The sequence below is a fragment of the Chinchilla lanigera genome, unplaced genomic scaffold (genome assembly GCF_000276665.1).
Source record: "Chinchilla lanigera isolate Chin_1 unplaced genomic scaffold, ChiLan1.0 scaffold00038, whole genome shotgun sequence".
NCBI classification, from domain to species: domain Eukaryota; kingdom Metazoa; phylum Chordata; class Mammalia; order Rodentia; family Chinchillidae; genus Chinchilla; species Chinchilla lanigera.
The window spans coordinates 14,206,399-14,232,457 of NW_004955439.1; the positions used below are offsets into that span (position 1 = coordinate 14,206,399).

At 38.1% G+C, this 26,059-nt stretch overlaps 1 protein-coding gene across 5 annotated transcripts in view; it reads right to left on the minus strand.

Moving 5' to 3' along the window:
* Adgb (androglobin) overlaps nucleotides 1-26,059 on the minus strand; it is a 124,928-nt gene that overhangs the window by 62,343 nt on the left and 36,526 nt on the right. For 4 of the 5 annotated variants that reach the window (XM_005390627.2, XM_013517404.1, XM_013517405.1 and 1 more), the window contains exons 8-15: nucleotides 23,111-23,358; nucleotides 21,102-21,227; nucleotides 18,994-19,088; nucleotides 13,296-13,470; nucleotides 11,267-11,357; nucleotides 2,704-2,833; nucleotides 1,212-1,245; nucleotides 204-384 (exon numbers count right to left, since the gene is read on the minus strand). In XM_005390627.2, the coding sequence (XP_005390684.1) occupies nucleotides 204-384; nucleotides 1,212-1,245; nucleotides 2,704-2,833; nucleotides 11,267-11,357; nucleotides 13,296-13,470; nucleotides 18,994-19,088; nucleotides 21,102-21,227; nucleotides 23,111-23,358 (1,080 nt within the window). The remainder of the gene's footprint in view (nucleotides 1-203; nucleotides 385-1,211; nucleotides 1,246-2,703; nucleotides 2,834-11,266; nucleotides 11,358-13,295; nucleotides 13,471-18,993; nucleotides 19,089-21,101; nucleotides 21,228-23,110; nucleotides 23,359-26,059) is intronic. The other variant, XM_013517407.1, reaches the window with a different exon arrangement.

The window sequence follows — 26,059 nt, forward strand, 5'->3', positions numbered from 1 at the left end:
CACTTTTCCCTTGGAGAACTTTTACTTGATATTACCAATACTCAACTAATACTGGTTTAGCTCTTTTAAGCAACAGCTAAGCATTAGTAGATTTTATATACTATACTAAATACACAAAAACAAATCCTAATGTGGATTTGCACAATACGGTTCAGGATTTAAGTATCACAATATAGTCAGATGAATCACACTTGAGTACTTACTGAAAGCACACACAGAAGTCTTCAAAATCTAGCCAAGCTTCTTTAGCAACACCATGATGTACTGCTGGAAGCTCTTCCTGTGATTTTTCTACTGTTGCCGTTGTCTGACTGATCAAAGCCCTATCCAAACCAAGACCATCAACCTGATGGGCATCACTCAGTCGAGGGTCTGCGTGCTCTTCTGTTCGTGGAAGATGGAAATACCAAACATCTTATGCTATTATGCAGTAAGTTATTAAGATATAGAAAGTTAAAGAAGTGTTCAAATACCAAAGTCAGCTTTGAAGAAAACAGTTACTGGGATAGTCATTTACATATAGGCCTTGAATTTGTGGACATATATTTCATACACTTAGGAGAATTTAATAATAACTTTTATGCTTACTCAAATGTTCAGAAATTTTGAAATCGCTTTGATAAATTTGTGTACACATTCTTTAGAAATTCTGAAGTGACACAGATTTATTAGTTAGCTTAAAATCTGCTGTAGATAGAAAATATAAGAAAGGATGGCTCAGAGAACAGAAGGAAAAATAAAAATTTAACAGATCAATTGTCATAAATGTTTCCGGAAAGTTATTTAATTACTCCCCATCACTGGTGATTCTGTAGCCTTATTTTATTTTTATCAAATATTGTCATAAAACTCTTGTAGGATTCCCAAGCCAAAAAAACATATGACACAACACTTTTTTGTATTTTGAGTCTTGCCCAAGTCTTTAGCCACTGAGGAATGTGCCATGGTGTCACTATTTTGCTGACAAAGTACATATATTCAGACCTATGAACTTTACTTATGGGGCCTTAATCAGATCTTTCATTTTTATCTTTTCTTTGAATTTAACAAGTAAAATTATCTCATCTTTCTAACCCAGAACATGTCAGATTCAGTAAATCAGAAAGGTTGAAGAGAGGCTGCTGAGAGATGAGCAAAGAAAGGAACTGTCAAGAAGCAAAGTCTCTTGTATGCCATGATGTCCATGGCATATGAAAAGATCATTAATTTACCTTTGCCAGGTGCAGGTTGTAGTAAAACATTAGCCTGTGGAATGAAAGGAAGTTATCAAGAAAGCATTTGTAATGCAGCAAAACATTACAACTATCTAAAACACCAAAGTTTTAAAGAGTTAATACACCTTTTTAAGTATATTAAAAATATTTCAATTTTAAACTGAAATAAAGGAAATTCGTTCCTGAAATATTTTATTAAAATATACAGTACAGGGGCTGGGGATTTAGCTCAGCGGCAAAGCGCCTGCCTGGCAAGTGCAAGGTCGTGAGTTCGGTTCCCGGTACCGGAGAAAAACCAAAAAAAAAAAAATATATATATATATACAGTACAACAAAGAATTCAACTTTAATCTTAAAATTGAAAAATGTTACCATAATTAAGCAGTTGGCTGGTGGCTTGTTTAAGTTTGTGACAGTAAAACACACATTTATTAAATGACTTAAACTTTTAAGAAAAGTTGAAAATAATTTCCATAAGTAGACATATTTGTCATAAGGTACTTGTCATTAATACAGTAAAATCAGGATTATTATTGGCAACTAATGTACAGAATCCAGAAAGGCTGGTTTCAATTACAAAACTTATTCTCCAAAATTTTAACAGAGAAATTATAATGAATTCATGTATACAACTATTTTCTTGGGAACGCAATCAAAATAAGGGGAAGAGATAAAATGTTATGTGCTTATACAGACTAAGGGTGATGTGAGTAATATTTTGGATAAAGAAAAGTAGATGGAGAAGACAGCAGAGAAGAGATAACAGAACACTAAGTGCTAGCGTGAAACAAGCTCAGGACCCCAGACACAGTCATCAGGTCTCTGAGGAAGAGAGAATAAGAAATGGATTGAAAGCATGGAAAAGGGTTCAATGTCTATATAAGGAACTCGATTTGTTCTCTCAACCCTCTTGTTTAACCTCTGGTCTTCTTCAGCCGAAGGAAAACACTGAGAATTGCTTTTCAATTCATTTCAACCGTGGCACAATTTCTTGCAATAACAAGAAACAAGAAATGACAAAGATAGCCATTAACACTGGCATAGATTTTTTTTAAAAAAAAAGCTGTAACATTGCTATTCAATAAATACCACTGACCAGCGAAATGAGTAAACTATGAAAGCAACCAGAAATGAATCTCAGAAAATATTACATTAGTGAGAGAAATTACAGAATAATTCCTATAAAATTCCATTAAAATTATATAACTAAGCTATAAAACATTTATAACTACATTCATAATTGGTAAAATTAGAAAGTGTAGGATGTAATTAATACCAGTATCTAAGTGGCAGATAGGAAACATGGCCCAAAGGAGAAAAACAGGAAACTTCTATAGCAGATGAATATCCATTTTCTAACCTGTCATAGATACATAAGCAATTTACTTTAACAAAATTTGGTATACTCTTCAGAGGCATGTTATAAAGTCTTCTATGTGTATTTCACAATTTAGGAAAAAAACTTCTATAAGTAAGAATGAGACAATACCTGAGATGGAGCTCCTGCCATCTGATCCAGTTCTGACTGGCTGAAGTCTTCAGTTTCATCAGTTTCTGCGATGGATAATAAACCAGATTCTACAGGAAACCCCTTCTTAATAACAGATTGTACATTACGCCTAATGGAGGGAAAGTCACAACACTTCTATTATTCTAATTTCTTGTTTAAACTTACTATTAAATAACTGCAGTTTTGTCAAGAAAGGTTCTGATTTTGTTCACTTTGTCATTCTCATTCTTTTACAATCAGTCATTTTTTAAAAACCTCTTGTTGGGGCCTGGGGATTTACCTCAGCGGCAAAAGCGCCTGCCTGGCAAGTGCAAGGTCGTGAGTTCGGTTCCCGGTACCGGAGAAAAACCAAAAAAATAAAAAAATAAAAAAATAAAATAAAAACCTCTTGTTATTACACTAATATTCTATATCAAAAACTGATCGGAAGAGGCAAAGAAAGTCACTACATGTTGGTTAAAGGAATAATTTTGCAACATAAAGAGATAACAATTATAAACATATATGCACTAAACACTAGCACATTCAACCTCATAAAACAGATACTAGTAAATACAAAAGATCAGATAAATTATCTGATCAACACAATTACAGTGGGAAACCTAAATACCTAACTGTTGCGAATAGACATATCAACAAGACAGAAATAATTAACAAATAAATACCAGAGTTAAGCCATATCTTCAAACAAATGGATTTAAGACATGCCTTCAGAGTATTCCATCCAACAACAGAATACACATTCTTCTCAGCAGCACATGAAACTGTCTCCAAAACAGACCACATACTAGCTAATAAAGCATGCTTAAGTAAATTCAAAAAAATCAAAATTGCACTAGGCATAGTATCAGACATGGCCTAGGCATATTCCTCATAGAAAACTAGAAAGCAATAGCAAAAGAAAACAAAGAACTTATGCAAAAGTATGAAAATTTAAAAATACACTTTTGAATAATCATAGGTCACAGAAGAGACAAAGGAAGAAATTACACAGTTCTTAGAATCAAATGATAATGTGAGAACAACATACCAGAATTTACAGGACACAGTGAAAGAAATCTAAGAGAGAAATTAATAGCTGTGAATACCCAGATCACAAAAATAGAGCAGGCCCAAATAAATGACCTAGAAGTACACCTCAAGGTCTAAGAAAAACAGGAAAAATCCAAATCCAAAGCTCATACAAGGAAAGAAATTATAAATATCAGCAGAAATTAATGAAATTGAGGTTAAAAACCAGTACAAAAAAATCTTTGCATTGAAGAGCTGGTTTTTTGAAAGAATAAAGAAATAGGCAAACTATCTGTCAATCTCACCAAAAAAGAAAGATCCAAATCAATCCAATTAGAAATGAAAAGGGTGAAATCACAACAAACACCACTGAAATCCACATTATTAGCAACTACTTCAAAGACCTAGCAACTACTCCAACAAACTAGAGAATTCGGAAGAAATAAGTAGATTCCTAGATACATATGAACTACCAAAACTGAGCACAGATTTTAAAATCCTGAATAATTCACAACAGGCAATGAAACTGAAGCTGTAATAAAAAGCCTACCAAGAAAAGCCCAGGTCCCGATGGAGTCCCTGCTCAATTCTACAGAAACTTCAGGAACATCTAACACCAATAATCCTCAAGCTCATTAATAAAATTGAAAGAGAAGGTGTACTTCCAAAGTCATTCTTGGAAGCTAATATTACACTGACTAGCTTCCAAGAATATACAACCTGACAGAGATACAACAAAAATCAGACAAAGATACAACAAAGAGATATACTAATCTCTTTAATGAGCAAAGATGTAAAACTCAACAAGATACGTATATCATGACCAAAACAGGCTTCATCCCAAAGATGCAAGGATGGTTCAACTTATGCAAATCAATCAAGGTAATACATCACCTTAACAGAAGCAGACTAAAAATGAACTGATTATCTCAATAGATGCAGAAAAAGCCTTTGACAAAAATCTAATATCTACTCATGATTAAAAAAAAAAAAAAACTTTTAAGAAAATAGGTATAGAAGAACCTTATCTCAATCTGACAGACCTAACAGGTCTGTCAGCATCCGACTAGACACGGGAAAATCTGGAAGTTTTCCCTCTAAAATCCAGAACAAGCCAAGGAGGTCTGTTATGACCACTCCTGATCAGAACAGTACTCAAAACATTAGCCAGAGCAATAACGCCAAAGAAAAAACTAAAAAGGATAAATATGAGGGAAAGAAGTAAAATTATCCTTATTTGCGGATGTCACAATCCTCTACATAGAATACCCCCGAATTCCACCAAAAATTCCTAGAATAATCAAACTCAGTAGTATAGCAGGATACAAAGTAACACTAAAAAATTAATAGGATTCCTATACACCCATAATAAACTCACAAAGAAAGAAATCAAGAAACCAATATCATTCACAATAGTGTCAAGAAAAATTAAATACTTAGGAATGAACCTAACCAAGGAACTGAAATACATCTGCAATGCAAATTGCAGTGCTCATAAAAAGGAGAGTGAAGAAGACATCACAAAACAGAAAGAGATCTTCTGCTCCTGAATAGAACTGATATACTCAAAATGGTCACGCTTCCAAAGCTGATACACAGATTTAACACAATGCCAATCAAAATACCAACAGCATTCTCACAAAACTTTATAAATACTTTTGCGCTACCCTCTAGTGGCAGCTTCAAGTAAAATTTAAAAAAGAGTAGTTAACGTGAATTTTTACAAGAGATTGAGGTCACAAACAGCATCATCGTGTTCCCACAAGTATTCAGTAAAAACTCACCTACTTGAAGCCGCCACTAGAGGGCGGCACAAACATACTTATGAAGTTTCAAAGCACTCACAGAGGGCCAGGAGCCAAGATCAAGTGAAGTGGCCCTTGCTGAAGTGACCTTCCAAAGAAGAGAAGCTGTAGCAGTCACTTTCCAGAGCTTTCCAGAAAAGGGGCTTGCTATCGTGGTGATGTGAGAACCCTGTATTGCGAAGCAGGTGAAGGGACATGTCTTTCAGAGAGGACACAAGGCCGCTCATGCGTCTTTGGCTCTGCCAGACAGCAAGAACATTCAAATGAGCTCACGACAGACCTCAGCAGAGATTAGCTGGATTCAGTCAAGTGATGAAGCTGCCTGTTTCTTGCGTATTAGGATTTTTTCCACCTTACTCAAGTAATAAAGCTGAAGAAAAGTTACAGGAAAATCAGGTAAGGGAGTAACTCAGGGAATTCAAATCAGAAAATCAATCCTTTTGTGGTCCCTGTTGGCACAGAGATTCTTAAAGACTGGGTACAGTGATATAAATTGTGAAAAATTTGTCCTGGTGGTCTTCAGCAAGAACACTTACAAACCACATAATCTCTGATTAGTATGCAAACTCAATCAACTGAAAGATAACCACAAATTATTGGATGGCAACATTATAATCTCAGTTGATATGATAGTTACTTTCTGGTGATTATACTCAGGAATGCCTAACTAACTAGTTTTTTTTGTTTTTTGTTTTCCGGGAACCAGGAATCGAACTCATGACCTTGCACTTGCCAGGCAGGCGCTGTGCTGCTGAGCTAAATCCCCAGCCCTAACTAGTTTTATTTCTGAGTGTCTGTGAGGATAATTTTGGAGGAGGCGGGCATCTAAATTAGTGGGCTAAACGAGAAAGATCTGCCCTCAGTGTGGGCAGGCACCACCCCATCGACTGTGAGCCTGGACAGAAAATGGGAGAGGCAAATTCACTTACTACCTCCTGGAGCCGGGACACCCCCTTCTCCCAGCCTTAGATGTCAGAACTCTGGGTTGTCTGGTGCTTAGGCTTCAGGATGTGCACCAAGCTCTCAGCTTTCAGCCTGATGGAGAGTTGCACCATAGGCTTCCATGATTCTGAGGCCTTCCATCTTGAAAAGCCACGCTTGGGGCCTTCTCGGGTCTCCAGCTTGCAGATGGTCCATCGTGGGACTTTTCTACCTTCATAATCATGTGTGAGTACTTTTGATAGTTATGCAAATTTATTTTACCATTTCTAAATTCTTTCTATCCTAGCAAGTATAATGGTTATTTCCAACTTGTCCTACTTTTTTTTTTTACTGTACTTTAATCTGTTCTGCATGCTTTGGTCTGCATATTGACCTATTTTCTATTTTTCTATTCTCTTATTGGCTGTGTCTAGTCTGTTATTAAATATATCTAATGAGTTCTTAATTTGGGTTGTTATATTTTTGGTTCTAGAAATCTTATTTCATGTTTTAAAACAATTTTATCTAATTTTTATATTTTTAGAATTCAATTGAGGGATAAGTGAAGTACAATTAACTACACATATGGAAATATTGATCATAATAAATAAGATTTTCTCACATAAAGATAATAGTGCTCGATAACAAATCCTTTGTGTCCCCCGATACTTTATTTTGACATTCCTAAGATAGGAGGGCACTTTCATTTTTTTATAACATTTTATACTGATAAAGGCCATCCCAAGCAGGCCATATTTTAACTGAACATTTATTTTAAATCATGCATACATTACTATAGGAGAGAACCTCAGAAATATTCTTTGCCTGTAATCACTGCACTGATGTAGATTTTAGTATATTTGTCATCAAAGCATACATTTCTTTTTATGAAATAAAGTTGATGGAGAAAGTTGAAATATTTTATCATATTAGAATACTTATCAATTCAAAGGACTTTTTTAATATGATAAAGAAAATTCTGTGTAGTTACATTATATAAATGAATTAGCTTTCCTCATTTTAATCTATAAATAGAAATATAGATCAAGAATAATGAAAACTAAGGTAAGTACTATAATAAAATGGTTCAGTTATGGGAAAGTCAGTTTTGCATTCCCTTTAGCATTTTGGACATCAGGAGTCTTTCCCCGCCTATCACGAACCCAAGGTGTAACGGCCCAGTGGGGGTAAAGGGAAGACAATTTCAAGGCAGGGCCTCCACTGCTGCTTCAAATCATGGCCTCCACTTCCCACACTCTGCTGCTCAGCTACTTGGCAGCCGCAGGGCAGTTCTGCCAGGCCCCACACTAAAACAGAAGAGGCAAATAGGTAAGTCTCTGACAATGTCATCTGTAAGGGGGGTTACCATATAAATTGAAAAAGCAAGCTAGCATGTTTTCGGAGTACAGGCAACATGATACAACATGGTGAGAAACTTGTAATACAGCGTTCGTGGAGCTGCTGAATACTAAAGAGCAGCAGGATCTGAAATTCTTTTCTACTTATATTGGTTGCTCAAATATGACCAAAATATAGTGCCTCCCTAAACACATCTACACTTTCTATCACACTTTCAGAAAAATCAATACATATGCAAATAACTGCGTAAGTATTTTTCTTGATTTGGGGTTGTTTTGTAGACTGGTCTTAATAGGGAATGTGAGTTAATCAAAGTAAAGTGAGTTCTGAATCTGACAGGGTAAACAGCAGAGAAGAGAGAACACCATGGAAGGATAGAGCCAAAGCAGGCGGATTTGGTTCCAGATAACAGACTAAATACAGCTGTGTCCCTCTTCTTCTTTACAATTTCATTGGAGGTCTCAGAAAAAAAAACATTTAAAATAAAAGCAAACTCATATACTGCTGGCAAAATAGAAATGTCTTGATTTGAGCTGTAACACTTTACTCAGAGATAGATGAGAACAGAAAATAGCACACCAAAAAAATCTACTTCTTGCACAATCACTGAAGCCAGGACTCTATATATGAGGCTGCAATTATTTCAGAAAAATAACTTCTTTGAGGCACAGCCACAGAATTTAGTACACACTTTTATAATGGCAATTATTAAATTTCAGTGTAATTGCTTACTTATACATGCAGCAGCCCCCAGAAGTTGATATCCCTGGGGGACAAAGTGTCATTTTTCTACATTCAAGTGAAGTACAATGTGTGCCATATTATCCTGCTTGGAGCAGGGGGTGTAGCTCAGGGGTAGAGAATCCAACTGCATAGTATCCTGCTTTGGCTGCCATAACAAAATTAAAGCTGTGTGTTCCTAGGAACTTTCCTCAGTGTGAGTGGCTGGACAGACATCAATGGCCCTTCTTATGGGAACACTAATCCTGGGTTCAGGATCCCACTCTTATGTACTCACTTAACTTTAATTACTTCCTGTCTTTGTCCATTTTCTGCTATCACAGACCACCTAAACAGTTATTTTTAAAAACAAATTTATTTTGCTTGTGGTTTTGGAAGCTGGGATCCAAAGCACAGTGCCAGCATCTAACAAGGGCCTTTATGCTGCATCATCCCAGAAGGACAGAAGGGCGGAGAGGGCTGGAGCAAGTGAACAAGAGAGGGTAAAACCCACATTTATAATGAAGCCTCTCCATAAGAATTCGCTTACCCCTGTGAGAATGGTGGTAATCCATTCATAAGGGAAGAGCCCGCATGACTTAAAACCCTTTATTAGTCCTCACTCCCAATTCTGCTGCATTGCAGATTAAGTTTCCAACACATAAACTTTGGGGACACATTCAAACCACTGCAATTCCTTAGAGGCTCCATCTCCAAATGCAGCCACAGCAGGGCTTAGTGCTTTAACATATGAATTTGGGGGAGATACAAACGTTTAGCTCCATTCTACCCCTTGGATCCCCCAAATCCATGTCCTCAAATACAAAAATACATTCACTCTGTCTCAATACCTCTAAAAGCCTTAACTCATTCTAACATCAACCATAAATCCGAAGTCCGAAACTTCACCTCACTGCTAGCTATGCCAGATACAGGTGAGCTTTAAGGTAGACTTTATGCTGAGGCAATAGGGTTCTCCAGCTGTGAATCTCTAACATTAGACAAATTATGTATTTCCAAAGTCCAGTGGTGGGATGGGCATAGGACAGACATTTCCATTCTAAAGGGGAGAAGCAGGAAAGAAGGAAAGGGTGACAGGTCCAAGTAGGCCCAAAGCCCAGCAGGGCAAATTTCATTACATCTTAAGGCTTGAGAATAATGCACGTGGGTTTGGCGCTCTGTCTCCCACGTTCACTGGGTCGGCAGTGCCACCCCATGGCTCTGTGGAGTAGCCTTGCTCCCTCCTCCACTTTCTGTGAGGTCCGCATAGCCCGCTGGAACCAGGAGAGGAGCAGCCTCGCCCTGCCTGGAGCAGCAGTGGGAGCCCTCATGGTTTCTGAGTCATTTCCGCGTCAATCCCGCCCTATCATTGAAGGTACAAGTTCGCATCTGGACAGCTCTGTGGTCCCAACCAGAGTCCCACAAGTCCCCCAGCCTTCCTCTATTCTTTCCCATTCTCATGCCCTTGAGTTCAAACTGGTAGTATTTCTGCTATAAGCTATCATCTACCAGCAGTAGTCCAGCTACACACCTGATCTTCTCTTCAGAACACGGTTTCTCTCTTTTTCTCGCTATGGACAGGCTCTGAGAATTTTCCAGGCCATTAAATGTGGTGCTTTTGTGTTTTGTTAAGGATTCCTTCTTCAGTTCTCCCTCTCCCATCTTGCCTTCAGGAGAAGCCCAGCCTCACTTTCAACACTCTGCTTACAGATTTCCTTGGTATTTTCTCATATCATTGCTCATCCTAACTTCCCCAAACCAATACAATGTAGTTCAACCAAGTTCAGGATACTTTATTGCAAATTTTTGCTTTTCTCAGGTTTCAAATAACTTCTTCCACATCTCCCCACAAGAATAACCTTTAATGTCCAGATGTCACCAATACTGTGTTTATTAATGATTATTCTCTAAGAAGATGCATTTTTCTCTAGCTGGCCTCTTTTCTTTTTGAGCCTCATGAGACTCACCTGCCAAAAGGCTCTTCTCAGCAAAGTGCATGTTTTCAGCATGGACCTCAATCTCCTCCTGCTCTACCCAAATATCAGCTAAAGCCATGTCCACATTTTCATATAGTCACTAAAGCAGAGCCCTGCCTTTGTGTACCAAAATTTGTATTCATTTGCTGGAGTCACCATAATAAAATAGCACAGCATGGTGGCCTGAATGAGAAAAACTTATTTTCTCATACTCCTGGAGCCTACAAGTCTGGGATCACAGTGGGTGCCAGCAGGGTCTGATTCTCAGGAGGAGGGCTCGCCTCTTCCTTGATTGCCTACTCAGTGTGTTCGTATGTTCTCCCCATTATGTATGTGCAGGGACAGACCGCCAGACAGCAAGCTCTCCGAGTCTCACCTAAGACTTCACCCCATCAGCTCACAGCACCACCCGTACGACTTCATTTAACCTTGGTCATTTCCTTAGAGGCCTTATGTCCAAGTTCAGCCACATGGAGAACCAGGACTTCAATGTATGAACTTAGAGGAAACTCCAACATTTAGTCTAAAACTCACACTTTAAAATGTGAGCAAAGTATGTTTCTTAATCATGAATTAATGTGATCATAAGCTGTAAGAGTCACGAAAATAGTCAATAGGTTTTTATATGTATTTAGTCCTTTTCTTAATATTTTGCGAATGTTCTTCTCATTTACTGTTATTTTTAACAATACACATTGTAAAATACATGTTAACAAGATGCATTTGTGAGAAGAAATGTTATGTACTTACGTTCTTTTTGGAACTCTAAATGGAGTCATTCTATAATTCAAAAATGGACTTGAGATCTCAAGAAACTGTTCAGGCTTCTTTATTACTGAAACTAAAAACAGTAGTTAAGTGTAATATATATTTCATTTCATCTTTCATGATCGTATGCATAATTTAACATTTATCCCAGAACTGATTAGATTACTGTTTACACAACACATTTCAATAAAAGCAAATACATAAATAAAGGTGCAGGGATACCTAAGATTTCTTACTGAAAGAATTTGTATTTCTTTTGTTCACACCTCAGTTGCTTGCCAGAGAACAACATGAAACAAGTCAGCGGTGTGGTGGGAGGTGGTGGGGTGTCAACAATGCTTTACAGAATATTCCTTAGCATTTGCTGCTACTTCAAGTGCAGAAATGATTTTCTATAAACGTCTTATGCTAAAACCATGTGTTCCCTGGGTAGGTGGTGAGAGGTGTGCTGTGGGGGGAGGGCAAGTGACCTAAGCTTCAGCTGTTTACAGCTGCTCCCCGGTGCTCACATCGCTACCTGAGCTCTGCCTGCTGTCTGCCAGGGAATGAGAGTCACACAGAAGCACATATCCTACTGTGAACTGCATGTGCAAGGGGTCTAGGTTTTATGCTCCATAACAGACTCTAATTAACAATAATGGGAATAAAACGTACAATGTAATAATAATAGAAATAAAGCACACAATAAACTTAATCATCCCAAAACCCCAACCACAGTTGATGGAAAAACTGTCTTCCACAAAACTAGTCCCTGTCCCAAAATAGTTAGGGACTGCTGTTCTACAACACAGCTGCTTAGGAAATGTAGTAGTAGAACAGAAAATATAACAAAGTAAAGGTCAAGGGTAGAAACAGAAGCAGGGTTCAAGAGAAGATCTGTGAATACTCCTAAATCTAAAGCTGGTCTACAAGGAGGAATTCTCAACAGGGAAGGGACAGAGTCTATGAGTTACCATGGGGAACACTGAAATTAAACATGACGCATTATGAGTAGGAAAAGAAGTGAGGCTATGACACAGTACACACAAACATTCTCTAACCCCTTGGTACAATCCTCTAAAATGGTAATTTTTACATGAAATATTAAACTCACTGGAGAAAAGAAAAGCAGCTGTATGATGAGCCCCTAGGGTAAGGCACCACCCTCATGGAACCCTACCAATCATGAGCTAATCATCCCCAGTTTACAAAAGCATGGTCCCGCTTCCATTCAAACATTGTGCTTGAGGAAAAAAAGAGTAAGAATGAAGGCACCAGGAGAATAAAAAGTTGGAGGTGTGAAAACACTGACTGTAAGGATTAAAATAAAAATGAACTGCAAGAATAAGAACAAGGTGGGGAGACTCCCCTCCATGCTCTTAGCCCATGGGAATCTATTTATTTCTGAGGACAGCCACCATTCGCTAAGTGGCTATATGACAGCTCTGACACAGGTGCCAGTTCAGTGTAGTTCTGTTCCTATTGGAATTCCAATTATAAATCAATAATTCAAAAATTATGTTCTACATGATACTCAGTGGTGAATTCCACATTAGAAATTCACACCAGTGGCTTAATATATGTTGTTTCATTTCCATATGACTTACTGCAAACTATCACATTATTTATGACTAACTATCACATTATTTATGATCACATTATTTATGACTGATCACATTATTTATGACTAACTATCACACTAATTTCAATTACACTTTTCCATCATCACACTAATGATAACCATGGCACTGCCTGCTTCAGCAGCACATATACTCCAATAATAACCATGGCATCACTGAAAGAATAACCTGGATCTGTCTGCTCAATTTACACAGAAACCACACTGCTCTGCTTCTGAGATGCGGACAATTAATCCTTAAAAGATGTAAATCCTGGATATAAAATTCAAATAGGTTTTTAGGTGCAATGGTTAGTACTCTACCCGGACATACATCTTTCACAGCAAAAGAAACTATTCACCCTTTAAATAGACAATTGTTCACTGCAGATTTTAAGACCATGCAGTGCATACCTTTAGGTTCATCTGTTACAACAGCTTCTTTCTTATAACGAATGAGTTTCCAGGCAGGTATCAGGGGTGGCTTTGGTGGTGCTACAAGCGGACAAGACCTACTTCTTGTCACCAGAACAGGATGGCTGCAGATGTGAGAAAGCCCATATTCTCTAACCTTCTCAGCAGAGTCTGCCTAAGAAATGGAAAGAAGACTCAAAATGAAACATTAACTACATGGAAAGAAGACTCAAAATTATCTCCATGTTTAAAATAATAGCTTTGTCAATGTGAAAATACTGTCACCACTACAATAATTTGAAAAATCACCCACATTTCTACCTCCCTTAATATAAACATTATTACTATTAGCGTATCTTTCTGTATTTCAATTTTTCTAGGGCCTAGTTTCCTTATTTGAAAAATGAGGAAGCAGAACTGGAAGATACTTTTCAGTTCTAAAATCTAAAGATCCTATGAGATTGCAAAAGTCTTAGTGTACTGCTTTTGGTCCAAAATTATTCAGCATTATTTTTACAGGTTAAAGTTTAATACTAGTGCTTATTATGTAATACTAGCGCTTTTTTTTTTTTTTAAATCACAAGCAATTGTTACCTGATGTTTTAAAAAAAAAAGTCTGTTGTCTTAAGTGGATTCAGGTCAAGAGATAGCAAGTGGTTGTTTTATCTACAAACTGGGCCCTAACCTTCTAATAATACATTCCTCCACAGGAAATTCCCCTGATTAAGCACGACAGTGGAGATTTTCATCGAAGTGCAGGGGTAAAGTAATTACCCAGGCAGATACTTCTTACATTTAAATGCTCAGATCTCCTGAAGTCCCTCTGCTTTAGAATAATTCAGAAAAATATCTAAGCAGAATTTTAGTTGTTCATTACTGGCTGAACTATGTCATAAGAAATTTTACAAAGTAAATGAAAGTTAAAATGGCATATATTATAGCCAAATTCTGGCTTTCAAAATTTGGTTTAACATTTAAAGAAAACTAAAATGAAACATTAACTACATCAAAGTCAGTTATGCCAACAACTTTCTTCCTCATGATATTGCATCATTGATTCCCATCCAATAGCAACAACTGAGACTGTAAATGTATAAAATACTTAAGTTGGGACCAGAAGCCTGCCCATTAGCCTACTGCAAATTATTATTTCAGCTGGAACCTGCCTTGATCTCAGGACTCTGTTTCTGTACAGCTCAATCTACACTTATCAAGGCACAAAATAGGTGGGAGTGCAGGTGAGATAGGTCAGTTCCTCCAGAGGCCGGGGGATACTGCAGGAAGGAGCTGGCACACTAAGGATCCCTACCAACCCATTCTTAAGTGCTGTAAAGAGTCAAAGGAAAGGGGCTGGGGATTTAGCTCAGCGGCAAAAGCACCTGCCTGGCAAGCGCAAGGTTGTGAGTTCAGTTCCCGGTATCGGAGAAAAACCAAAAAAAAAAAAGAGTCAAAGGAAAAACTGATTGAATGGATTTAAAAAGTGGCTTAACTAAGAAATAAAGGGAACTTATTTTCTCTATACCATTTTTGTAGATTTTAGCTACTTACTGAAATTTCTTAAAGTAGTTCTTTCCTAGATGAGCCAGGACCTCAACCTTTTTTTCTATCTACAATGTTAGTTCAGTCAAGGTTTAGAAGTTCCTGTTTTAAAGGTTTGCAACTCAACACTTGAAAGTGTTCCTCTTAATGGAAAGATATGGGAGAATTTGAGGTCATTCAACACTATTTTTCAAATATTCTTCAATACAGTATTTTTAAAACATATATTACTGTAAAAGTTACATTTAAATAGTATCCAAAATAGAAGTCATGCCAAAGTGATACTTATAAGTTAATCACATTCCACACATTTTACCAGTTATAATTTTTGGCCTATGTATCTTATGTTCTCCTTCCAACTATAACCAATGTTTTAGGCTTACATGACTTTCTTTTTTGAACTATACAGCATTAGAAAATCAGATGATTTAAAGTATCTTGAAAACATAAAACACTAGGCCAAATAACAAAGTATGATATCAACATCTACTTATAATTTGAATAATCTGCCAAAGTACTAACTTGATTTAATTATGAGAAAATCTAAAATAACAATTTCTCATACTACATTTTATTTTCAACATACTACACAATGCTTCTGATTCATATAAAGTAATCCTATTAATGACAGTTACAGTTTGATGTTAAAAAACTTCATCAAAGGATCTCAAAGTTCCTTGGGTAAGAATTAAGGACAGAGAGGGACTTAGGAGTACCTGAAACACTGAGTAGGTGTTTTCACAATTAATGTTTGTGAAAGAATTCGTGTGTGAGACTTAAATTAGCAGTGTCCTTTTCCAGGACTCTTTTATTCTTTTATCCTATTCCATTTCAAATTTTTTTTAAAGAACAGGAGTTGTGGCAAGTAGAGGAAACACATTTAAAAATTCCCAGATTATCCACCTAAATAAAAGTAAAACCTTTTAGACGCCCAAGAGGAGGAGGATGTTGGATAATGTAAGGTAATTCATGATATCTTATTCCTTCTCAAATTTTGTTCTTATCTTTCTTGTAGTCTTTATCACTTCTTTAAACAAATGTAAGTTATTTATTTTACTTGTTGATCTCATAGTCTTTGCAGATAACATTTAGCAACAGACTGCTAAATTAACCAAATTTCATTAGGAGAGAAACTATTTCCTATAGGTTTATTAAACTCATATTTCTATTCTATCCTGGCAACGATCAGATGAACTAGCATGGCCTCAAAGATAGCTAACCTATATGAATCAGCATGCAAGATGGGCCTGTGACACTGTGGTCAGCTCATGACAGTCCTTCTGGTCACTCACTGTTACAGACCCTGAGCTACGTCCAGATCCTTGGTATCTTACACCACTTCCAACCCCAAAAGGAAAATCTATGACAACCTTTATTCCAGACTTCCACCCTCAATTTTAGCTATCTCTGAGGCTCCTCCCCTTATAGCCTATTTAATCTCCTCATCTGCAGATTTTTCAACATTAGATTACCTCTCCTCTGAACACACTTTTGCATATTTACTTGCATAATTTCTTAAGGTCTTAAATAGCTAGCTCTTCCCTTGGAAAGACTTCCTTGGTCCTATTAGAAAAAGTGACACGTTTGTGTTTTGTCTCTCTCATCAATTTTTTTTCACTCATTTGCTCAAATACTCACTTCCTCATTCCTCCAACAAACATTTCTGCACCTATTCCTATGATATGGCAGACACCCATTATGTCTCCTGTTAAAAGAATTTTCTAATTGTATCACAGTTTTTCCCTTAACTGTCTGCCCTCCTCACTAGACTTTAAACTTCATGTGGAGGGACTTTATAATCATGCTCATCGTGGTGTCTTCAAAATGTAACACATTGTTTAGCACCAAATATACAATACACATCTACTGAATTAACCAACGAATAAACACGTGAACGTTTATAGGCTTTCTTACTCTTTTAAATTCAAACTAATTTTGTATTTAACTCTAGGACCACCAAAAGTTCCAATGGATTATTTTACTTACATTGCAGTTTTAAACGGAGTTTAAGTACTTCTTAGACATGAGGCCATGGCACTCCACAAAACCTGGCTGATATCTTTAGCAGCCCAGATAGTCTTTATTCTCTGGAATAACTGAGACAGTGCCTAAGCCAATGGAATGCAATGAGACCAAAAAACTATCAGGGATGAGGAGCTGGTGTCTTTGGGCCTACAGTGTCTCCCAAGACTCTCATATGCTCACAGTGGGGCTACTGGAGGGTAGCTGTACCGTGAGCGCACTGTATCCTTTGGTGGATTCATCCACTGGTGAGTTCAGTGGGTGTCAGAAGGTGGGGCTTGGCCACTGGAGGTGCAGTCAGTGGGAGCATGACTTGGAAGGGGATTGCCCTCCGCCCAGCTCCTCTTTTCTCTCTCTGCTTCCTGGCCACCGTGACATCAGCAGCTTTCTTCCACCTATGTCTTTCCACCATTCAGTTTCTCCATCTGAACGTGCCAACCACTGACTGAAACTGCTCAAACTGTGAACCAGAATAAATCTCTCCTCTTTTAAGTTGCCTGGTGTTGGGTACTGTGTCACAGTGATGAGTAAGCGACCAGGCGGCCAGACCTAATCTCATCAATAGGCTCAATTTGAGAGAGGTTTTGAAAGCACACTTGGGCTATTGAGTGCTACTGCCTTTAAGATCCAGGCTAAATTTCTGATCTGTTATTAAACCATGGCCAATGTTATTTAACTTTGAATTAAAATCAAAGAAACTGCCACTATTGTGTCCTATGGTTTTTATGATGTCACCACTATTTCATGGTAGTTTTTTCATATAGGAATAGTTTCTATCAAAAAAAAAAATAAACAGAAGGAAAGAGCAGGAGTTAAAGGAATATGAGGAAGAAGAGGAGGAGAAGACAGAAATTATAATATTATGCCTCAGGCTAATGTAAGTGCAAATATAATGTGCATGGTAAAGTGTAATGGTCATCTAACCATAAAATTTTTATTTCAAGCTAATTTAAAACTTCCATTGAAGTTTTAAAGCTCAGCTCTTTCTAACTAATCAAATAACTATTATCTCACTGCATCACCTAATCTCATACTTTCAGAGCTTGGAATCCTAATAATATAGTGCTAGATGTCTAGGGTCCCAAAACAATGTCAGGATTCAGTAAGCCTCAAATGCAATATAGCCTTTGTCTAAATATACTGTATAGTAACTTGACAGGCTTGAGCATAAAAAGGAATGATAAGTATTGTTCTTACTCCTAAGAACAGATAGCATGTAATTGTGAAACTACATAAATACTATGCAACCACCAACCATACAGCGGGTAATTGAAAATATGATTAAAGATTAATTTTTTAAAAAATTTGTTACTGTGAAAGACACACAGCTATTAATCCCCTCAAAATATTCTCCCTAGCTTCTGAACTCACTTACCCCATTATGCTTGCTACCTTCTGAAGCAGTTCTAGAAGTCCTCTTTCATTTCCTTACAAGATGTGATCAAAAGTACAACGAATGGCGCTGTGAGTGCCATGCACCAGGAACACAAGCTGGTTTAAACACTGTGCTGCGTCCTCACTCCCCTGATTCCCTGGACCGGCACCACCTGACTTCTGGCTCTCCCCAAGGTCAAAATGACCACGAAAGGTAAATGTTTTGAACAGAGTCAGGAACTTGAGGAAGCCACAGCAGTACAACTAAAGACACAAAAAAGGACTGTAGGCTAGAATATCAACGTCGCCTATGTCCTGACAGTTACACTATACCTTGTCTTCCCTTTGACTGCATTTCCTAAATTTCTTATAACCTTTAAGTTTATAAGAAAAAGCAATTAACATTTATTTGTACTACTTCATGATATAAGAAAGGTGATAGGGTGGTTCACCAGCCTGACTGCAAATTCATTTAAATTATATTAAGAAAATATGTGTGCTCTCTTCATGGGAAGGTTGTTAATTATTACTTAGGACTGATGTTTGTGATTTTCCCTGAAATACACAAACTCTGTATCTTTCCCTTTGTATGTAATATGAAATATTTAAAAATAAAATGTGACTATGTATTTTTTCCCAATTGTGTGGTACTGCAACCATCTAAGATAGTTTTGGACGTGCCAAGTCCCTTAGATCAAGTAATCCCTACTCCTCCCATACATACACCTTACATGATGCTGTATTTTCTGAACTGAATGCTTACCATATTCCTTAATGCAAAGATATTTTTTTCATACAAATAGAGAGGCTTAAAGGTAGCATATACAGCCATATACGGGGACTGTGTTGGTGAAGAACCTGTAAAACAAACATACATTGTCATGAAAATTCTAGTCAAATGGGTCTAGACAGTCACCTTCTCACTTGTCCACATGGCTCTTCTCTACATGCAGACAGGGATGGCAAGAGGGAAGGACAGAGAGACCTGGTATCTCTACCTCTCTTTATACAGACACACGTTCTATAGGTTCCCACTTTGTGGCCTCATTTAACCTTAACTACCTCTCTAAAGATTATCTCCAAATATAGTCGCTTCAGTGGTTAGGGATTTCACCTAAGGATTTGGCATACAAATAATACCTTCCATAATATTCTGCTCTCTGCCCTTCCCTGGCAAATTACATTTGCCCTACTGCAATAGCATCAACAGTCTTAACTCATTTCAGTATCCATTCCAAGTCCTAAGTCTCAAACTAAGGTATGCCTAAGGCTTAAGTTATGATTCGCCCTGATGTAAAATTTCTATCCTAAAACTTCACCACCATTATGAATCTGTGACACTAGACAAGTTACATGCTTCAAAAATACAACAGCAGAACCAACATGAAATAGACATTTGCATTCCAAAAGGAAGAAACAGGAAAGCAAGGAAGAAAGTCCGATGGATCCCAAATAAGTACATAAGCTCACCAACAAATTCCATTAAATTTTAAGCCTTGAGAATAATTCACTTTGGCTGGGTTCTCTGCTTTCTGGGTCCACTGTTACCCCTACAGCCCTAGGTAGTGGTCCTACCCCTTGGCTCTGAGCAGAGGCCCTGCCTGCTCACCCACAAGGAGCCACTGCAAAGAGGCACATCTGGTTCTTTGCAGGGTACCTTGGCTTACTGAAATAGAAAAGGCAGATTTACCCTCTGAGCATGAGGGGGAAACAGCCTTGCTTTCTAGGCATCTGGTGAGGTGGCAGCCCTGAATCCTAGTGAGCCATTCTTGGGGTCACTGTTTCCTTTTCTTGAAGGATAATGCAAGTTCATATTCAAAGCAAGAGAGTTCTTGTTCTGCCTTGGACAATCCCAGCAGTTCACAGCCTTCATTCATCCCATTCTCCTTTTCTCAGCCCACCGAGACTGGCCATGTCTCCACAGGTATAATCTCATTTCTCCTCCTGCTCTTTGCTGAGATGACTGATTATGTCCATGCATGGCTGCCTTACTGAGCCATCGTCCAGCTGCAGCCCTAGTGTTTTTTCTACAAGCTTTCTCATTCTTCGCAGTACAATTAGATGGGGGATTTTCCATATTTTCAAGTTCTTGCTCCTTTATGCTTCACAAGTCCTTCAATTTAAAACCCTTCTCTCATCTTTTACTATATGTAGTAAGAAGAAGCTGGGCTTCATGCAACACTTTGCTTAAAATCACCTCAAATAAAAATCCAATACCACTTCTTGGCTATGGTTTATACCTAGATGTCCCCCCAAAGCCTCATGCACTCATAGGTGAGGCTTTGGGGAGATTTTCCAGTCTAGTATTAAGCAAAAGGCATAGAAATCTGAACATTTTCACTACAAAGACATGATCTTTATAAAATAGGACCATATAACTAGATCTCCTATGTCTATTCAGTCACAATGTGACATCCAAGAAGTGTGCTTGTGAGTAGTGACAAAAACAGACAACTACTTCTAGTGTCTCACTTCATTAGTTATTTTTAGAACAGGAAAAGAGCTGAGCCCCACTGCGAGCAAGGACCTAGATATATGCTTTTTTCTAAGGACTTAAACAAATAACTGTGAATTTACCTGGATTTGGATACTAAATTTAGCCACTGAGTATTCTCCAGACAAATACTGAAAATGAACAGCTTCCCCCATCACTGTGATACCATAAAAATGTGGACAGCCTTGCTTCTGTCCCCGCTATAGGACCTGGCCCCACCACCCATCATTTCTGTACTAGACCCAACATTTATGGGAAACTTGAAAAAGCTTACTTCAGATATTTCAAAACAGAAAATGTATTTCTACGTTCCAACATTTTCTAGCAATTGAGGAAACAACGACAATAATTATCATTCTAAAAGAGCGTGCGCTTACAGTCTGACAGGGACTGCACAGAGTTGTGCACATCAGATGAGGGTCTTGAACCATGACGGGACAGTTTGAACTTGTCCTTTTCCTTTTCTCCATCTCTACTCCTCTTCTTCCCAGGGTCTTTTGCATCTGTTTCTCCAACATATTTTTAAAAAAATCATGATAAATTTTTTAACTAGCAAACCTCAAACTGTGTTTCTTATCCAGTCATCATGTTTTAAAAAGGCCCCTACAGTAGTATTATTTAAATACGAAATTAGCCAAGTTTCTGGTATGTCCCTGCAAAGCTTGTATTTTAATATATGATTATAAATAATTTTTATTATATTTAATGCTAGTCTCCTTCTCTGTCAATTCTAGGAGGTAAGTTCCACATCTGATTGTTTATCAAGATCTCCCCAATTTCTGGAAAACTGCGGGTGCTCTGATCAGCATGGAGTATACTTGGATCAGTTGATAAGCAGGCTGGATGGGTGGATGTGAATTTGTGAGATCACTAGAAGCAAAATAACTTGGCATGTACTGGGTAAAATAAATTTAGTCAGTGTGACCATTGATCCTGGATGTTCATTTCATTGAATTAAGAAACACCTAGCAGACTGGTAGAGCAGGCATGTCTGGGCAGGTCATGGAGGCATGAGCCCTTCCTCTTCTGCTCTGCTTCCTGACCTCCATGAACTAAGCAGCTTTGTTCACCAGGCCCTTCTCCCATGATATTCCTGCCTCAGAGCCAGCTGACTATGGACTACATTCACCAAACCTCAAGCTAAATTAAACTCCTCTTTAAGCTGTGGGTGTCAGGTATTGTGTCTCACAAATAGGAAAGCCAGCTAACATAGTCAGGGTTCTTTACTTGCTTTTTTTTTTTTTTTTTTTTTTTTTTCACATAAATGAATGCGCATGAGATCATTTCAGGAGGGAACATTACTCACACATTTGATCTTGGTACTATATATTTTTGGAGGAAAATCTAAACTACAAATTTCTGGTTAGCATATGGTGAAAAAAGTTGATACATATGATCTTGATAAGGTATAAGTCTGACAAAATATCAATATAAAACGAAAACATTTAAGTGGGCATTTTAGATACTACCAAAATATACAGAAAAATGTGAGTATCTTCTAGTTATTTAATTCTATTTTACAAACATCACTGTTCATATGCATAGCCATATATTTTAGTAGATACAAAATAAATAATACTAGTTTGCATTTTGGGAAAAGACATTTCTGGTCTTTGTAAAGTAAGTTGAAATTATTTTTTCTTCAGACTTGAATTTCCATCTTTGAATAATTTATTGGAAAACCATTAATTAATCTGTGCTCATTTCATATTCCCTAAACAAAACAGGTGACCTTTCTCCTTTGCTGTTTTGGTTCGTCCCACTCTAAATATAACACAAGAAAGGTGTGCCTGATGGAAATTTAGGATTCAATATCTCTTCCTACATTAATATTGCATTAATTTAGTAAAGGATAATATTTAATTTATAAAATGTGGAATAATAATTAATATATAGTGAGCACCATTACAAATTCTGAAGTTCTTAAGGTAGTGACAATAAAAGAAGCAATAGATTCAATAGGACTGTTAAATACAGAGTCTGACAACAAATGTATATGAACTTCGGGAAAAGAAAAACTGGATAATGTCTTTCAACAGACAGTATTACCCTTGTATGGGGGACACTAGAGGATGTCATGTACCACAGAGAACCCACTACACTGCCGGCACTTAGAGAAGAAATTGAAAGTGCACCCGCAGAAATCTCAGTGATCAGGGTTACCCACCCAGCCGTTCACCCTACTAATAAACACCCCCACTTTGAGCACCTCTTGTAATTGTAGAGGCCAAAAGTAACTTGTACTAACCTCATGATGTCTCAATAAATTTAGTTTTAAAATATTTATACAAGTTTTTCTTTTCCTGAAATCTGTATATGTTTTTGTGGATTCTCTATTTATATGCAATGTTCATGGTGCGTAGCATTTTGGAGTAAAACGTCTCACCCTTGAGAACTTTGTCACTTTTCTCAGATCCTTTCAGTGTCGTTATGGAAGGTTCAGGTTTGAATTCCTTCAAGTCTTTCACTTCCTTTCCTTCTTTTCCTTCTTTGCCTTCCTTCACAGTTTTCCCTGCTTCTTTTAACTTTGTGTCTATCACCGCTATTTTGTTTTCAAAGCTGGGATCATCTGGCAGCTTAAACTCAGGCAGTATTTCTTTTAGGAACTCCCAAACTTTGTCCGTATATCCTTCGCTTGAAAACAAGACATTAATATTAATTTCCAGCAATGTTTTTTCATTTCACATCAAACAATTACTGACAGAAAAATCAACTTGGTATTTCAAAAGACTAACTGTTACATCAACTTTTAGTTTTAAAAATGCATTATACATTTATTCATTCAACATGCTTTTATTGTAGGCCTAGTACAGAAGTGGTGAACCTATGGCACTCACACCACAGCAGGCTATTTGTATCATTGAAAGCTCTAAATGGTTTGCTGTTACGGGCTTAGTATGTTCTAGGCTTTGCTGATACTAAATGACCAAAAACATGGTTCTCATCTCAAGATCACTCAGCTCTGCAGGGGAAAGAGGCATATTAATGAACATGACAGAGAGAAACAGGTGTCTGAGTATCTATGAAGTGGCAGCGTCCCATGCAGAAGGTCCCTGTCTGACTTGGCTCCCCTGTGAAATACGACAGTGTTGTTGCTCTCTCCTCTTTGGGTTCCTTCCTGAGGCTCTATAACATCACTCTTCCCTGGTTTTCTTTCTCTCACTCTAGAAATTACACACAGACTCCTTCAAACACTCCTCCGCTTGATGCAGACAGTCTCGGCTTGGTTCGCTCGAAGCAGACAGTCTCAGGTTGCTGCCCAAATTCTCTTCTTCATGTTTTTGCCATGCTCTTTCCTCAGTGAGTCCCAGCTGTGGTTTGAATTCACATATCCATGCACACAATCCTCAAATCATTAGCACCCACACAAACTCCTCCCTTGATATCCAGCCCCATGCACATAACCACCTAACAGACGTTTGTCTGAATAGAAACACAAAATAGTAACAAAAATGTGCTGCTACCACCTTCTACAGAGTAGTCAAGATCCAAAACTGACAACAACCGCACTTTTTTTCTTACAGTCCTAACCAAGTAAACTACTGCCTCGCTTTGACCCCATCTTCCCCTGTTGCAGTGGTTACCTGTTCTCCATTCTCATCACCCCTTCCTCTGCAGCAGCGCTAAGCAAGTCCCTCTTCAGTACCACACCAGCCAGTCTCCCTGTCCCCCTCCTGTCAGTCTCCCTGCTCCCCCAGCTGTGCTGCTCTGAGCAGCCTTCCAAAACCAAAAATCCATTAAGGCCATCCTCATGTCTAAAACCCCTCAGTGACTTACATGCCTATTCAGATGCTGTGAGAACTCCTGCACACAGAGTCAAAGGCCTGTGTCTGTCTGGGTCTGTGTCTCCACCCTCTGTCCCAAGTACCTTCTACAGTGCAGTCGCACACCATCCAGCTACATAGGACTGTTAAGTTTTTTTGGTGCAAATAAAAACAGAACAAAGTAAAAAATGCCTTTATTGCAGGCACAGAGAAGACCACAGCAGAGAGAAGGGACATGGAGATTCTGAGGGCTTGGCCAAGAGAATAATAGCTATATAACATTATACTGGGGGTGGAGTTAGGCGCAGGCAATGAGAGGGTGAGTTTAGTGCAATTGGGGGATTAGAGATTGGGCAGGTTGGGGCAATATGGTACGGGATGCGTTACCACGACATGATTGCGCAGTCTGGAGACGAAGCGGCTCAACCAGGAAGGCAGTGCTTGTCATATGGCCTCTAATGGTCAGCACCATGTTGGCTCACCGCCATGGTGACTAAGCAGAATTTTATTAAGGCAGAAAACTCATCAGGGACCACTTGCTTTTCTGAACTGATATTCTGCTCTCTTCTACTTCCTATCTCTTCTTTCTTCTCTTGAGTTATTTTTCTCACCTCAACCAGCTGCATTAATTTCAAATAATCCTTTAAAATCAGTTTTTCTTTCCCCTACGGAATTAAGATATATGTTTCTTCTCTGAGTTCCCAAAGAATCTTTTACCCACTTCTAGTATAGCCCTTAAAAATACTTTCCAAATTAATCATTCAACACCCGTGTATTGAATACCTGTGAGGCCATCATTCAGTGCCGCTGTTCTACACACAACGCTGAGTAAGACGAAAAAGGGTCCCTACCCCCCACGTCATGGCCCTTACCATCTGGTGGATGGGTTGGGGGTGGTGATACCTTGCCTGATGAAAATGAAATAAGAATAATGTAGACGGTCAAGAAGCCTGTCTGAGGAGCTGATATTAAAGCTGAATGAGACCCAAAAGTTATGACATACTGAACAAAGTAAATATTTGATGGGGGAATCATCCCAGGCAAAAAACAACAATAAGCTTATGTAAAGATTTTAAAGGGTAATGAGTCTTACATGTTTCATGTTTAAGAAACAAAGAGACTGGGGTGCCTGAGATATGCTTGGCAAGATAGAGATGTAATCAAGGATAAAGTCAGAAATTGTGTAGGAATTACAGATCCCTGAGGACCCCACACAAGTATAACTGCTGCAAGGTTTTAAGCAAGCGGAGTTATATGATCTGACTTATATTTTTGAACAATTTTCTGATCACTATGAGGAAAAGAGGAAGATAAAACAGACTAAGGGAAAAAGCTGTAAGGCTGTTCTGGTTCAAATGAGCAGTGACGATGGGCTGAGCCAGGATGGCAACAGCCAAAGATGGAGAAAAACAAACAGATTAAGTGGAGAAGGTACTGGTGACAGAGCTTGGTGAGGGATTGCATGTGAGAGATGAGGAGAATGATCCCCTGAGAACACTCCTAGTTTCTTCTTCAGGTAAATGGTGGTGCAATGCAGTAAGGTGGGGACTGCTAGAAAAGCCATACATTTG